The 15,758-nt window shown below is 38.6% G+C and overlaps 1 protein-coding gene across 1 annotated transcript; it reads right to left on the reverse strand.

Moving 5' to 3' along the window:
* Positions 1-8,502: 8,502 nt before the first annotated feature.
* LOC120108025 (glutathione S-transferase U17-like) lies at positions 8,503-8,811 on the reverse strand. Its single transcript, XM_039121550.1, has one exon. The coding sequence runs from the start codon at positions 8,809-8,811 to the stop codon at positions 8,503-8,505; it is 309 nt and encodes a 102-aa protein (XP_038977478.1).
* Between the last annotated feature and the right edge of the window lie 6,947 nt (positions 8,812-15,758).

Here is a 15,758-nt window from a genome sequence, read left to right on the forward strand (position 1 = left end):
GCTCTCTGACTTTTTCTTTGTGTACCGCTGAGAGTCGACTCTCACCTTCTTTGGAGTCGACCTGCCAACCATCGGAGTCGACTCGCGCTCCACTGGAGTCGACTCGAATCTCAGACCCGAAAACTGCTCTCTGACTTTTCTGTGTGTTCCTCTTGGAGTCGACTCTTACTACCAAGGAGTCGACTCGTTGAACATTGGAGTCGACTCGCGCACTTCGGGAGTCGACTCGTTGACAGTTTCTGAGTTGAAGCTTTCTGTCCTTCTGTCTGTTCTCAGTCGGAGTGGACTCGTACTAATCAGGAGTCGACTCGAGCTCGTGCCAGTGAACTTGATACGCTTGGAGTCGACTCGTGATACTCGGGAGTCGACTCGAGTCTCAGACTTTGGTTCAGCAGACTTCTTAACTTATCCAAAATACTATGAACCAAGTCTAGAGACACTTGGACAGGATTTTCACTGAGACACTCAATTGAATTCATTAGTAATCACACGATATACTCAAATGCTTTGAGCTCATCAAAATCAAATGGGGTTTTAATCAATCACTCCACAAAAAATAATGATGAAATGCAAGGTTTACTGATTTCATTATTATTATTATATTTTTTTTTATTATTTAAAATTACTTTTCATAAGTATGTTTTAAGTTTCATTTTTTGATGTGTGTCTAGAACACCCATTTGTATGAAAGTTCTATTTGTTCCATGGGTATCTTGGCACACCTATGTCTACATCCTCATATTTTCATTTTGGGTACCCAAGCTTGCTTGGGTCCTTGAGAGTTAGGACATATGGTTCCTTTTGGAACCCAAATCTGTTTAATAGTAATAACTTTACCATTTGATTTAATTGTACTAGAACTATAGGTAAGGTTGTTATGTCCATTCTTTTGATGTTTGAAATACGTTATCCTTTTTGATGATTTGCTTGACAAATTCAAAACATTTTTCTTTAGGGATTCATTGCTAAGTGAAGGAATCAAGCCAAATTTTGATTTATCAAAATCAGCATGTTGGCTTTCAAACATCATTTTTAATCTTTCTGAACTTACAGTGAACTTGTTAATAAGAGATTTCAGTTGGTCAACTTCTTTACTCAAGTTTTGGTTTATTTTGATTAAGCTATGATTTTTCTGAATCAATTCTTCTGAATTTAACCTTAAGCTTTTATTTTCAGAATTTAGTTTGTCTTGTATTTCAGCAATAGAATTTCTTTCTTTTGAAATTTGCAAATTTAGCTTTTTAAGATTTTTATTTTTCATAGCTAATTTTCTACATTCACCATACAAATCATGGAAAGCATTTAAAAGTTCATCATAAGAAAATTCTTCATGAAATTCACTAGATTCAGATTCTACTTTATTTTCTAGTGCCATAAAACATAAGTTAGTTACCTCTTGTAGTTCATTGTTGCTTCTAGCTTTCTTGCTTTTTATCTCTTTCTTCCTTTCTTCTTGCTTCCTCTTCTTCTTTGGCTTTAGGAAGCTTTTGAATTTTCTTACTGTTGTTTCTTCCTCGAGTCGACTCGAGTTTACTTGGAGTCGACTCGACTGACTTGAGAGTCGACTCGAGATCTTCGTGAGACGTCTCGTTCTCAGAGGCCTAAAAGATGATTCTCTGTCTTTTGAATTGTTCTGCCTCGGAGTCGACTCGGGCCTTGTCGGAGTCGACTCGGCTAACTTGGGAGTCGACTCGGAACTACTTGGAGTCGACTCGTTCACAGGGTCTTCAAGACTGTGTCTCTGCCTTTCAGACTGTTCTTCTCTAGGAGTCGACTCGGACAAACTGGGAGTCGACTCGGCTACTGTGGAGGATTCTGCAATCTCATTGTTAGTACGCAATTGAAGCACATGTGAGCTAATCTGAGATTTATCATAAATAGTTTCTAAAGTATCCCAGATCTCCTTAGCAGATAAGCATGCAGAAATTTCATTAAACTTCGTTTCATGAATAGCACAATATAATATGTTCATAGCATTAGCATTCAATTGTGCTAAGTCCTTTTCATTAATAGTTTGAGAGAGTGTATGAAGGTCATTTATTATGATTTTCCATAAATAATAGTTTTGTGATTGAATAAAAATGCGCATGCGTGCTTTCCAATATGTGTAGTCTATGCCCTTAAACAGTGGAGGCCTATCAATTAACTGTCCCTCTCCTAGAAAACTATCTATTTGAGTTGTCATGATCTTTGGCTCTTGATCGTGAGATCAATAATTAATCTTGAGCACCTGCTCTGATACCACTTGTTGCCCAGTAGATACAGCCCAAGAGGGGGGGTGAATTGGGTCTTTTAAAACTTTTAAGCTATTTCTGAAACTTTTTGATTAATTATGCTAAGTTGTATAGATGCACAGTGAAAGTTAAACTTAGCAACAGTTTGATGTATAGAATGTGACTTGATTGAATATGCTTGCAACTAAAGGATGCGCGGATAAGAGTTAAGCAAGCAATTTATCTAAGTAAGTAAGTGTGTTAGTTAGACAATAATAAGAAGCATTACAAACACAACAAACATATAGTGGTTCGGTGCACCCCAGCACCTACATCCACTTCCCAAGACCTCTTGGGAATTTCACTATAATCCTACAGATTACAGTTGGTTGTTTTACAAGCTCACAACCCAACTTGTTGTTTTACGAGCGCACAACGAACTCGGTCGGTTTTCCCAGGCTCACCGACTAGAACCTCCCCGATTGTTTTCCCGGGATCACAATCAAACCCTTACACCGTTGGTTTTGACCTAGGCTCACCAACAAACCTCTCACCGTTGGTTTTTCCTTTGGCTCACCAACAAACCTTAACCCCTTGATTCAATCCCTTGATTGAATCAAGTTACAAGATATTAAAAACAAAGTTTAAAACAAATCAAAGCTTCTTAAACAAGCAAATATAACAATATAAACAAATAGAGTAAAGAGAAGCCCTCAAACGAGTTTTGAAGATGGAGGAGCTCGGCTTCTTCTTTACTTGACCCTCTTCTGATTTGGCACGAAGTAGAGGATCACCGAGGCAGCACACGGATGGAGAGGAAGCTTTGGGATTCTCTTGGATGCTCTTCTTCTCTCTATTACGCTTTGGATGGCCCTTTTGTGCTTATGGGAGATTTTTCTTCTAATCTCTTTGGAATCTCTTCCCTAAATGTTCTCTCCCACTTCCATCACTTCTCCCCTAGCTCTCCTCTTGTTTTTATAGCTTTAGATGGCGTGGAAACAAGAATATAGCCGTTAGAGACAAAAATAGAGCCGTTGGACACAGTCTGCACCTCCTGACAATATTACCGTTGGGATCGGAGTCGACTCGCGCGATCAGGAGTCGACTCGCCTGTTGCAGGAGTCGGCTCGTGCTTTACTGGAGACGACTCGGCCACTGTTCCAAATTTGAATTAAAGTGCATGCCTTGACTGGGAGTCGACTCGACTTAACCCGGAGTCGACTCGCCAACATCTGGAGCTGACTTGGCATTTTCGGAGTCGGCTCATCCCATGAATTCAGAGGACATTCTTTCTGATTTTCTTCCTCGAGTCGACTCGGATTCTCTTGGAGTCGACTCGGCTCTCAGAGCCCGAAAACTGATCCTCTGTATTTTTGGCTTGTCTGGTCTTGGAGTCGACTCGAACTTCCCCGGAGTCGACTCGGCTCTCAGTTTCCGAAACTCAGCCTTCTGTCATCTTGGTGTAGCGCTGCCTTGGAGTCGACTCGAGCTGTCTGGGAGTCGACTCGAATCTCAGAGTCCGAAAACAGCTCTCTGACTTTTTATTTGTGTACCACTGAGAGTCGGCTCGCGCTTTCTTTGGAGTAGACCTGCCAACCATCGGAGTCGACTCGCGTTCCACAGGAGTCGACTCGAATCTCAGGGTCGAAAATCGCTCTCTGACTTTTGCCTTGTTTTCCTTAGGAATTAACTTGCCAGCTATTGGAGTCGACTCGAGTTCTTCAGGAGTCGACTCGCCTCTTAGGGTCCAAAATATCTTTTCTGTCTTTCTGTCTTGTTACTCCCTGGAGTCGACTCGTTCTACTCTGGAGCTGACTCGACAAGCATCGGAGTCGACTCGAATTCCTCAGGAGTCGACTCGAAGACTATTCTTTTGAATTTTTCTTTGAATTTGCTCCTCCAATTTGAATCCTTTGAACTTGAGACTTGGGCCAATAAATTGTAGCTTTCTTCCAACTTTTCTTGAGAGCTTTGGAGGCCTTCTTGTGTTCTTCCAACTTGTTATGTTTCTAGCAAAATAAATATCTTTCTTCTTGCAACACAAACATTAGTAATTATACTTCAAGGTTTTGTGATCATCAAAATCAATCTTTAAATCAATCCTTGGGTCATCAAGTGATGACCTTCAAAGTTATCTATTTGCTGGTCTTGGATTTGATTACGATCCTTTTGTTACTTCTGTAACCACTCGGCTTGACCCTCTGTCTCTTGAGGAACTTTATTGTCATCTTCTCACCCATGAGTCGCGCTTGACAATCAACAATCAACCTACCTCCCTGGCTGATACTGCTGGTTCTTCCGCCAACGTTGCCACCCGGAGTAATCCCATTTCCTCTTGCAATCATGGAAGTGGTCCCCGTGGCGCTGCTTCCTCCTATCGTCCTCGGGGGCGTGGTAATAATCGGGCCCATGGTGGACGCCCCTCTCAGTCACAGCAAGGAACCCAACCCTCTTATCGTCCTGTGTGTCAAATTTGTAACAAAACAGGACATACGGCATTGCGATGCTTTCGGCGCTTTGATTGTTCCTTGCAGGATACCTCGAACAACTCTGCCCAGGCCATGGTTGCTGCCTCCAATTCCTCTACTTCTCCAGATTGGCATCCGGACACTAATGCCACCCATCATCTCACTGTTGACATGAACAACCTCACCATTTGGAATGACGAGTATTCATGGACTGACCAGATTCACATAGGAAATGGCGCAGGTTTGCCTATTTCTCGTGTTGGTTCTTCCACTATTTCCATGTCTCACAAGTCCTTTCTTCTTAATAATATTCTCTTAGTTCCTGACATCCAAAAAAATCTTTTATCTGTTCAAAAGTTCGCTCAGGATAATAATGTTTATTTTGAATTTCATGCCTCTCAATTTGTGATTAAGGATTACTCGGGGAACACCCTGCATCGCGGCCCTCTACTTGATGGACTCTACTGTCTTTCTCCTTCCCTTCCGTCTTCCAATAAATTGGCGTTCACTGGTGTCCGGGCATCCTTCACTGATTGGCATCAACGTCTCGGCCATGCAGCTTACCCAGTTGTTCGTCAGATCCTCTCCAAATTCCCTCGCCTGTGGCCTCGACCAACTCCTCTTCTGTTTGCAATGAATGTCAAATGGCTAAAAGTCATCGATTGCCCTTTAAAACTACTATGAATCACTCTTTGGAACCTTTAGATCTCATCTTTAGTGATGTCTGGGGACCATCTTCTGTGCTGTCTACCTATGGTTCTCGCTACTATGTAAGCTTTGTTGATGATTGCACTAAATATATTTGGCTTTTTCCTCTCAAACTCCGCTCTGACGTTGAACATGTCTTCCTTCGTTTTCAATCCTTTGTTAAACGCCAGCTTGGTTGAAAAATTAAAGCTGTTCAAATTGATTGGGGCGGTGAATACCGAAAATTACATCAGTACTTTCTTTCTTGTGGTATTCAACACCGTATTGCTTGTCCTCACACTCATCATCAGATGGGCTCTGTTGAGCGGCGTCATCGCCATGTGGTGGACATGGAATTGGCTCTCCTTGCTCATGCCTCTCGTCCCTTTGCTTATTGGGAAGATGCGTTTCTTGCTGTTGTGTATATTATTAATCGTCTTCCCACTCCCATTCTACGTCATACCTCTCCTCATGTGCGTCTGTTTCACACGTCTCCGGACTATTCCTTCTTCCGTGTTTTTGGTTGTGCTTGTTGGCCTTATCTTCGTCCTTATAATATCCATAAGCTTGCGTATCGTTCCCAGCTGTGCCTATTCCTTGGGTACAGTCCTCAGCATCACGGTTACAAGTGTAAGGATTTAACAACCGGCCGAGTTTATGTGTCTCGTCATGTTAACTTCAATGAATCCATCTTTCCTTTCGCTTCGTCTCCTTCTTCCTCTGGAGCGCTCCCGTCCTCTTCCTCTGTTCTTCTGCCTTCCTGTCTTCGTTCCCCAGCTTCTTCTTCCCCGGACCTGCCGCCTGCACTCCCATCTGTGCCTTCTGGTTCTCCCTAAGCTTCGTCATCTCTTGCACCTGGTTGTGTGTCTCTGGGAGCACCCTCTTCCGTTCCCGTGTCTGGCGATAGCCCACTGTCTTCTCCAACTGGTTCCACTGATTCCTCCTTTTCAGTGGCCGCGCCGGTTCCACTCCCCCCGACTACAACGGTTGGCTCTCATGGGATGATTACACGGGCTAAGAACAATGTCTTCAAACCGAGGATTCCCACAGATGGCACTGTTCGCTATCCTTTGCCCAAGGCACTTTTGAGTACTCTACCCATCTCTGAACCATCCTGTTATTCTGAGGCCGCTAAACATCCTCATTGGCGGGAGGCGATGAATCTTGAGTTTGATGCTCTCCTTCGCAATGGCACTTGGGCCTTGGTTCCCCAGCAGTCTCATCAGAATGTTGTCGGTTGTAAATGGGTCTTCAGGATTAAACGCCAGGCTGATGGGGGTCTTGAACGTTGCAAGGCGCGTCTGGTTGCTAAGGGCTTTCACCAACAAGAAGGTGTTGATTTTTCAGAGACTTTCAGCCCTGTTGTTAAACCATCGACGATTCGCTTGGTCTTATCTATAGCCATCAGCCGGAATTGGTGCATTCGCCAAATTGATGTTCAAAACGCTTTCCTTCATGGACACCTTGCTGAGGAGGTTTACATGGCTCAGCCGCCTGGTTTTCTTCATCCTCAGTATCCCCACCATGTCTGTCGCCTACGTAAGTCTCTCTATGGCCTCAAGCAAGCCCCGCGTGCCTGGTTCTCTCGGTTGAGTACTCGTCTGCTTGCTCTTGGCTTTGTGGCCTCACGGGCTGATAGCTCCTTGTTTGTTCTTCGTCGGGCTACTAGCATTCTTTACGTCTTGGTATATGTTGATGATATTCTAATCACTGGTTCTACTCCGGACATGGTTGCTTCTCTTATTATTTCTCTTCACAAGGACATGGTTTTGCAACTCTAGTGTGATAACATTGGTGCCACATATCTTTCTTCCAATCCGGTTTATCATGCTCGCACCAAACACATTGAGTTGGATTTTCACTTTGTTCGTGAAAAGGTTGCTCAGCATCGTCTTCTTGTACGTTTTCTCTCAAGCAAAGATCAGCTTGCCGATGCTCTTACCAAGCCTCTATCCACCTCAAGGTTCCAGCTTCTGCGTTCCAAACTCAACGTTCGTCCTCTCCCGTTGAGTTTGCGGGGGCGTATTGACTCAACTGTTTCAGCTATTCCTTCGGAGTCACAGTCGACCACTTCTCCCTCTCATCCGGAGTCGTCTCGATCAGCAACTGGTTCTGTTACTTAACCATCTGAGTACCGCCTCTAGTTTATCTCTATAACAAACCAAGCTTGTATCCTTATCTCCCAACGAAACAGAGCATATCTCACTGTGTATTTATATTGGCTGTACCGTAATGAAAGAAAGGCAATCAGTTCTCTCTCTAAAACTCTATCTCTCTCTCTCTCTCTCTGAAACTCTTCTCTACTCTTCTCTGTTCCAGATTTTATACTCCATAAAATGGGATGCTCTGCGATCCTGCTTCGTCTTGGTGGCTATCCAAATCAAACTATTTCCTTTCTCTTTTTTTTCCTTTTTTCCTTTTTTACAATTCTTTCTTTCTTTCTTTTCTTTTTTTCTTTTTACTTTTTTTTTCTCCTTCCTTTATCTTCTTCCTTTTTTTTTCCTTCATTCATTCACTTTTTTCTCCTTTGGTTTCTTTCTTTTTTCTTCTCCTTTCTTTTCTTTCCTATTGTTTTGCTTCCTTTCTTTCTTTTATTTCTCCATTCTTTCCTTTTCTTTCGTTTCTTTTACTTTTCTTTTACTTTCTTTCCTTCTTTTCTTCTGTCTCATGTGGCCATCCAAATCAAGCATCCTTGTAGAGACACTCTTAGTCTCTCTTTCCTTTCTTACTTTTAATACGTTTCTTTTTTTCTTTTCTTTCTTTCTTCTATTTTCTTACCTTTTTTTCTCTTTCCTTTCCCTTATTCCTCTTTTTCTTCCTTCCGTTAGTTCATTTTTTTTCTCCCTTTCAATTTTTTCTTCTCCTTTCTTTTCCTTCTTTCCTTGTCCTTCTTTCTTTTCTTTCTTCCTTTTTCCTTCTTCTTTCTTCTACATCTTTTCTTTCTTTTTTTTCCTTTTGTTTCTCAGAATGCCCCCCTCTGCATTAGCACTCCGAATCAATCATTGTTACGCAAAGTTAGACCTATATTTTACATCGAGCAAAACGTACACAGAGCAGAGCTTACAGGACTGCAAATAAAATGCCCCAAGCAACGACTAGATTAGAATGAGTACCTTGTCATCAATGTAGAATGCCTAGAAGCGGTGAATGGCGCCTTCGTAGGGATTGGCGGGCAGGATGGCGGAGCCCTTGGCAGCCCAGATGTCGTCGATGTACTGAACGATGATCATGGACTCACAGATGGGCTTGCCTTCATGGATGAGTACAGGAATTTTTTTGTACACAGGGTTGGACTCGAGCAGTAGCTCACTCTTCACCCCAAACACCTCCTCCAAGAACTCGTAATCCACTCCCTTCAGATTCAAAGCAATCCGCGTCCGAATCACAAACGGGCTTGCCCACCCCCCCAAAAGCTTCACATGCTTTCCTCCCACTGATGCCATTCTTACACCTCTCTCTTCCTCTCCTTCTCTCTTGTAATATTGGTATATATCCCAGGGTTTGGGGTATATTTATATAAGGAGGAGGGAGTTGGTGCTCAGTATGCGCTGGGTTTTATTTTGGCTTTCTGTAATGTTCCGGTTGGTGAAGCAATAATGAGAAGTCCAACCTATATAAAATAAGAAATAGGAAAATATTGAATATATGGATATTCAAATATAATATAATGAGATTGTTTGTGGTTGTCTTTTCTTTTTTTAAATAAGATTATGAATATAAAAATATATTAAAAATTAACAAAATATTAATGTATTCTAATGACCTGCCTAGGATAATACTAATGAAAAGTATCTTTCATTAATATCAGCATATATTCAACAAATATAATTATTAATAATATCATTAATTTCTGTAATAATTTAATTATATTAATAAATTCTTTGTTTAGTAGATATATATATATATATATAGATATATATATATATATATATATATATATATATATATATCTGCATATATTAATCAATTATGATTATTGATAATATTATGAATTTCTATCTCAATTTTATAGTACTAATGATATATTTATTTAGAACATTTATTTTATAATAATATGTTATTTAAAGCATGTTAGAAAATAGAATTGTTTTATATGCACTTTATGTATTTTCAAATAAAAGAAAATGCTAGAGAATGCTTGCCTCTACTTTAAATAGAGGGGGAGGAAACTCTGATGATTATTGTACCTTTTTTTATTTAAAAAAAATACCACCCCTAAAATATTATTTTCAGTTACATAGTTATTTAGAAAATAATATATTTTTATTAATATGTAATATATTTATTTTATTAATAATATTTTTATTAGTTTTAATAATATAATTTTGTTAATATATTAATATATTATTAAACATTATTAATGTTTTAAATTATTATTAATAAAAATACAATTTTTTTTACTAAGATATATTATTTTATTATTAATAATAATAGTTTAAGTATTTTTATTGAAGTCTTAAAATATTATTAAATTTTGTTAATATTTATATGAAAGTATTATGAATTTTTTCTTAATAATTCCTTCACGATTTGGCAGTCAAATGCATCTTCTAGATGATTTCACCGATCAGATTATTGGAATCTTGCCTCCTCCATGTCCGAATTAAAGCTCAGGCTAGTATAATATGCAGTTATCCTACTAGTTTTAAATTTGCTAGTATAATCCGGTTGTCACAGCAGGATGTTTCTTAATTGACAGATGCCTGGTAGTCTAGATGGGTACAACATTTCCTCACAAGTGTATGACTCTTAATCTCGTTTTACTCGCGCTCTCTTTTGGATTCACCAGCGAGGCCAGGTTTCTAACAAAATTCACAAGGAGCACTCCAACGGAACCCTTGGAAAGCATAAACTAATAGTCATGGCATGTGACGTTATGGATCCACTGGAAGCTTCAACGGCTATATACTTGTATTAAATTAGTGTGCAAGCCTTTCCTAATCTCCTCGATCTCAGGAAAGCTTTAAGACACAATAATTCTAACACTGCTCTAACCCTGCGCCATCATTCCACAATATATTTAGATTGCAGTCTAGAATTCCAAGTGGAAGTTTGCCTGCAGAATTCAATACCAAACTTTGGTGTCAAAAGGTTTTGTCATTGCACATCCATGCCATTTGAAATGGAGGAGCAGGAAATCATGCCCAAAGTTTTTTCATACAGGTGAATTATCTCAAAGTTAGACAAGTGGAGTGTGCAATGATGAATCTTGTCATACCTACTCTCTAAATACAATTTTACTATCATTAGACGCTTAAATTGTTATATTATATTCACTCTACCATGGTAACTTTGCCCTGCCTTTTTGTTGTTGAAGCAGCATATTAAGCCTTTAAAACTCAGTAAATTTGCCAGTACAATTTTTATGTGAAATTTTATGTATTCATATGTTGATAAGAGCGTATTTCATATCTTGACAGAAAACGTAAGGTCCAAGAAACGAGGAGAAACGTCAACTTGGTGGTGTGGAAGTAAAAGAGGCCCAACTTTCAACCCCAAGAGTGACATCTTTAGCCGACAAATAGCCCGTTTGTTGCCCCTAGAGGGTGCGTATGTGATAGTCAACGTTACTTCTCGTGTAGCTCAAATCTTTGTTGACTAAGCACCGTTTGGCAGTAAAACTTTCAAAAATAGAATTTTTTAAAATAAAATTTTTATAAAAAAATATTTATTTTTTGATAACTACATTTCTAAAGTACCGTGAAACTTTAATATATATTTAATAAACAAACTTAGAAAATACTTTTAGCATGACAAAATAACCATAAAGAATATTGCCTAATATTATGCAACAAAATATAATAAAATATAACATATATGAATATATAAATATATGATATAGTATAATATTACTGTAATATAATATAATATTGTTATAATATAGTAATATACTATTGTATACCATAGTATAATAATATAACATAATTGATATTATATAACATAACATATCAATGTATTATGATATAGTGTAATATATAATTATATTTATAGTATAATATAATAATAAAAGTATAAAATATTATAATTACTTTCATTATATATTAATATTTTATTAATATAATATTTTTAGAAACTAATTTTTGAGTTTCTTGTTTTCTTTGTTGGGACTCCTGCAAATTTCTATAATATAAAGGGACATTTTTTTTTAATTACTTTGGCTTACACTTTTGTTATTTTAGAGAAGAAAACTGTAGCCGAATTATCACAGAAAATCTTCAATGGCCTAGTAACAGAATCGACAAACCTTTAGGCTAGATATAAAATTTTTCAACCATTATGCCTATGACGTAGCTTCATAGCATGCGATAAATTCAGCCTCCATAGTGGATGATGCAACAATAGTTTGTTTTATACTTTTTCAAGATACAACACTTCCAATATGAAGGAAGATGTATCCTGAAGTAGACTTTCTTGTATCTGTGTTTCCAACAAAATTCTAATCTGAATATCCAACTACTTCCAAACAATCAGAATGTCTGTATGTAAGCTTGAAGTCTTTATTTCCTTGCAAGTACCTCATAACCCTTTTGACAGCTTTCCAGTGCTCTATATCTAGGTTACTTTGGTATCTGCCAGACATTTCTATTGGATATCCAATATCAGGCCTAGTGCATACCTGTGCATACATAAGGCTCCCTACTACAGAAGCATAAGGGATGTCTTTCATCTTTTCTCGTTCCAATATGTTCTAGGGACATTGATTCAAACTAAATTTGTCTCCTTTGATGATAGGTACAGAAATAGGTGACCAATCCTTCATCCTAAATCTTTCCAGAACCTTTTTAATGTAAGTATTTTGAAATAGTCCTAATTTTTTTTTTGGCTCTATCTCTGTGAATTTCTATGCCAATGATATAAGAGGCTTCACCCATATCATTCATTTTCAAGTTTTGGATAAAAAATTGTTTGTTCTCACGCAGTAAACCCAAGTCACTACTTGCAAGTAAAATATCATCTACATATAAAACTAAGAAAATATATTTGCTCCCACTAATCTTAAAGTATATACATTGATCAATGATATTCTCTAAAAAACCATATGAAAACACAGCGTTGTGAAACTTTATGTGCCATTGACGGAAAGTGATGCGTTACAGAAATGCTCTCCCAAGTGCAGGAGAATCGCACAAGTAGTATAACTCGGAAGTTCGAGGTCGATTCCTCAGGGAACGATCTATGGATTATTAGTGTAATTTTTAGATGTAATTTTCAATTGAGTGTGTGGATTAAGATGATGTTTTGATTTTCAGAAATTAAAAGTAGAGAATAATATATCAATAAACAAAGTTCAATAAAATAAAGATGGTAAGGATCTGGAATCCCCCTTGATGATATTGCATCCAAGAAATAAACTCTATGGTTCTTGAGTACAGATTAACTGTAGGATAGATCTAATCATGGTATATGTTTCATGAACATATGAACTCAATTTCTAAGCATTCATCGTGCTTTCTACATCAACGACGAATCAAATACTAAAGCAATCCATATATCAATAATCATAATCCATTAAAGAGCTATCTATGAAATAACTACGCATGGATCAAGAACAAATCAGTAAATATAAGTCATTCAAATCAAAAGTTTAGAGTTTACTTCAAAGAGCAATACATCAAAGGTTCCTCCATCACCCTCCCTAAGAAATTAGCCACTCATTTCAAACATTAGTCCCCCTTTTCTCATTTTTTTTTCTTTTTCTTTTCGGAAACAGGGCCTCCCCTGTTTCCTCTTTTTTTTTCTTTCTTTCAATAGCAGGGGGCTCCCTAAACAGAGTATCCCCTCTCTGTTTTTCTTCTTTCCCAAAATGAGAGCTGAGAGCCTCCTCCCCCCTTTCAAATGAGATATCCTCCTTATGTTCCGATGGATACCTGATCCCACAAGATACGTGGAGATGCCGAGTATTCCGGATGCGAGAAGGCCAAATGCGGGATGGGAGCTGATCACGGATCTTGGGATGCTGATGATCTTCGGACGCGGAGGGACGACTGGATAGCAGAAACGGGAGATCGCACGCATGCAAAACCAGGCGGAAGAAGCAGATGGATCGGGAGGAAGATAGGACTCAGGGCTTGGGAGATCCACACGCGGACAGCTGGAGGCTCTGGGATGCGAACTCGGAAGGCTGAGACGCGTTGGATGCTGGGATGAAGTCGGATCTTTGCTGGAAAATCGCTGGAAAGAGATGCGGAAATGCTGGGATTCTTGCGCTTGGGATGATGCAAACGTGGACTCGGAAGCTTGGATCTTTGCTGGGATGAGGTGCGGACAAGGCGTGCACTCATGAGGAACTCGGACGTGGACGGCTGGGCAGCGAACGGATGGAGCTTGATCTTGAAGAGTGCTGGAGCGTGGAAGCTTTGGAATGCATCGCGGGATGAAGCTAACAGCGGAAGAATGTGGGTCGCATGCTGGGACGCTCGGGAGAAGTAGAATGGGGCGTGGACGGCTGGGGATGAAGCTTGGAATCAATCCGGGGACTGAGACGCGGACTGAGACGCGGATGCTGGAATCTGTTGGAATACATGGGAGATGAACCGTGGATGGCTAGGAGCTGATCACACGCGCTGGGTCTGAGAAGGCTGATGTGGCTGGAACTCGAGAGAGCTGGCTCACGCGTGAGGCGGGCTAAAGAAGAGCTGGGATCTGTTTTGCAGCTGGGAAGAGATGAATTTGTATAAAATAATGATGAAAATTATAATAAGTGCTATGGATAAAATATTTAATCATGCAAATGTTAACACCTATCATTTTTCATTATTTTGCTAGCATTAGGCTAAGTTAATTTGTACTTAGATCGCACTTTTGTGCTCTCATCAGAAAGCCTATTTTAATCCATATATTTTTCTTTAATTTGCAAACTAAGTGACTGCGCTTCTCACTATGAAAATCATTAGGTTGACACATGTATACATCTTCTTTAAGATCTCCATTTAAAAATGTTGTTTTTATGTCCATTTGATGTAGCTCTAAATCGATTAATATCATAGGCTTATAAATAGGCTAGGCTAGCGACCCTTATCAATAACTAAAATTTCGTCAATTTTCTTCCATCAAGAAAACTACGTTAGACATAACTACATATAGTGGTTAATTACCTACCACCCAAAGTCATCCAATAACTAAATCATGTAGGCCACATGAAAATATGCCTAACAGACAAGTCAACCACTACACATCCCTAAGTTCATGAATTACACAAGCATACTACATCATCATTCCAAAATAGGATCATCACTAAAAAAGATACAACCCATAACAAATATACTAAAAGTAGATCCACTTTCTTGAACCTCCTATATTAAGCCTCTAATTTCTGCAACTCTTGAATCAAACCTTTCTCAATGTCATGAAATATATTTGTTTCATTCTCGAATATAGTAAACTTTGTCTCACAAGCAAAAGCTTGCAAACTTGCATTTTATCTCCTTAACCTTTGCACTTCATTATGTAATTCAGAGATTACCACCATTCATTGAGCACACATAGAGGGTCTATTCAATCGCAATACCTACAATATAACTTTTCATCCTAGACAATCAATTCACTTAATAAATGAATAAGGATGAACATTTGACAAATAGATTCTTAAGTACTATTAAATCATGCTTACATGGTAGTTGGGTTAACCTACAAATCTCCTACCATGATTATTATCAGTCCACGAGATCCACTGTTTAACATAAATATTATATTTATATTTTAGATGAAGAATATTACTCATCTTGGATAGAGTATAGCGCTGCACTAGAGGTGGAATATTGCGTCTTGACGAAGAACCCAAACTATTACTCGATGCCTATATTCATGGCTTAAAACAAACTAAATCGTAACAAAGAACGAAATTTTCACTTCATACCCGGAATGATATGCTTCTTCTCTATCATCCTCTCTCTATCATTATTGCTCTTGCTTCTTCTTTTCATACCTATATTGCTCTCGCTTATGTTACAACTTTATTAACATTACATAAGATGCTATCTCAACAATTTAATCCAAAAGACGGCAATGTTTGCTCTTTAATTTGCCACGTAATTTTATTTATAAGTCGTGCAGTCATATGACACTCAAGGGCAGACGGTGTTGAGCTTTATTTATCCAATTTTTGGATTTCGCATGATTTCTTCATGTTATTGACTAAATTGCCACTGCATGACCTTTACTAGCTTGATTACTAGTACTCCAAAAGTTCATGGCAGAAAAATATATTTTTTCCGATAGAAAATTATGGAAAATGATCAACTCAAAAATTCACTCAATAAAATGGTGCCACCTAGCTGAATTGTGAAGCCCCTTTGTATTGGATACAAGTGATTTTTGGACTCAATCCTGCCTTCAAACTTATATGCATTCCTCGTGTCCTGGTTTTCCCAAAGAAAATCTCGCACAAGAA

This window comes from Phoenix dactylifera, unplaced genomic scaffold (genome assembly GCF_009389715.1).
Source record: "Phoenix dactylifera cultivar Barhee BC4 unplaced genomic scaffold, palm_55x_up_171113_PBpolish2nd_filt_p 001130F, whole genome shotgun sequence".
NCBI classification, from domain to species: domain Eukaryota; kingdom Viridiplantae; phylum Streptophyta; class Magnoliopsida; order Arecales; family Arecaceae; genus Phoenix; species Phoenix dactylifera.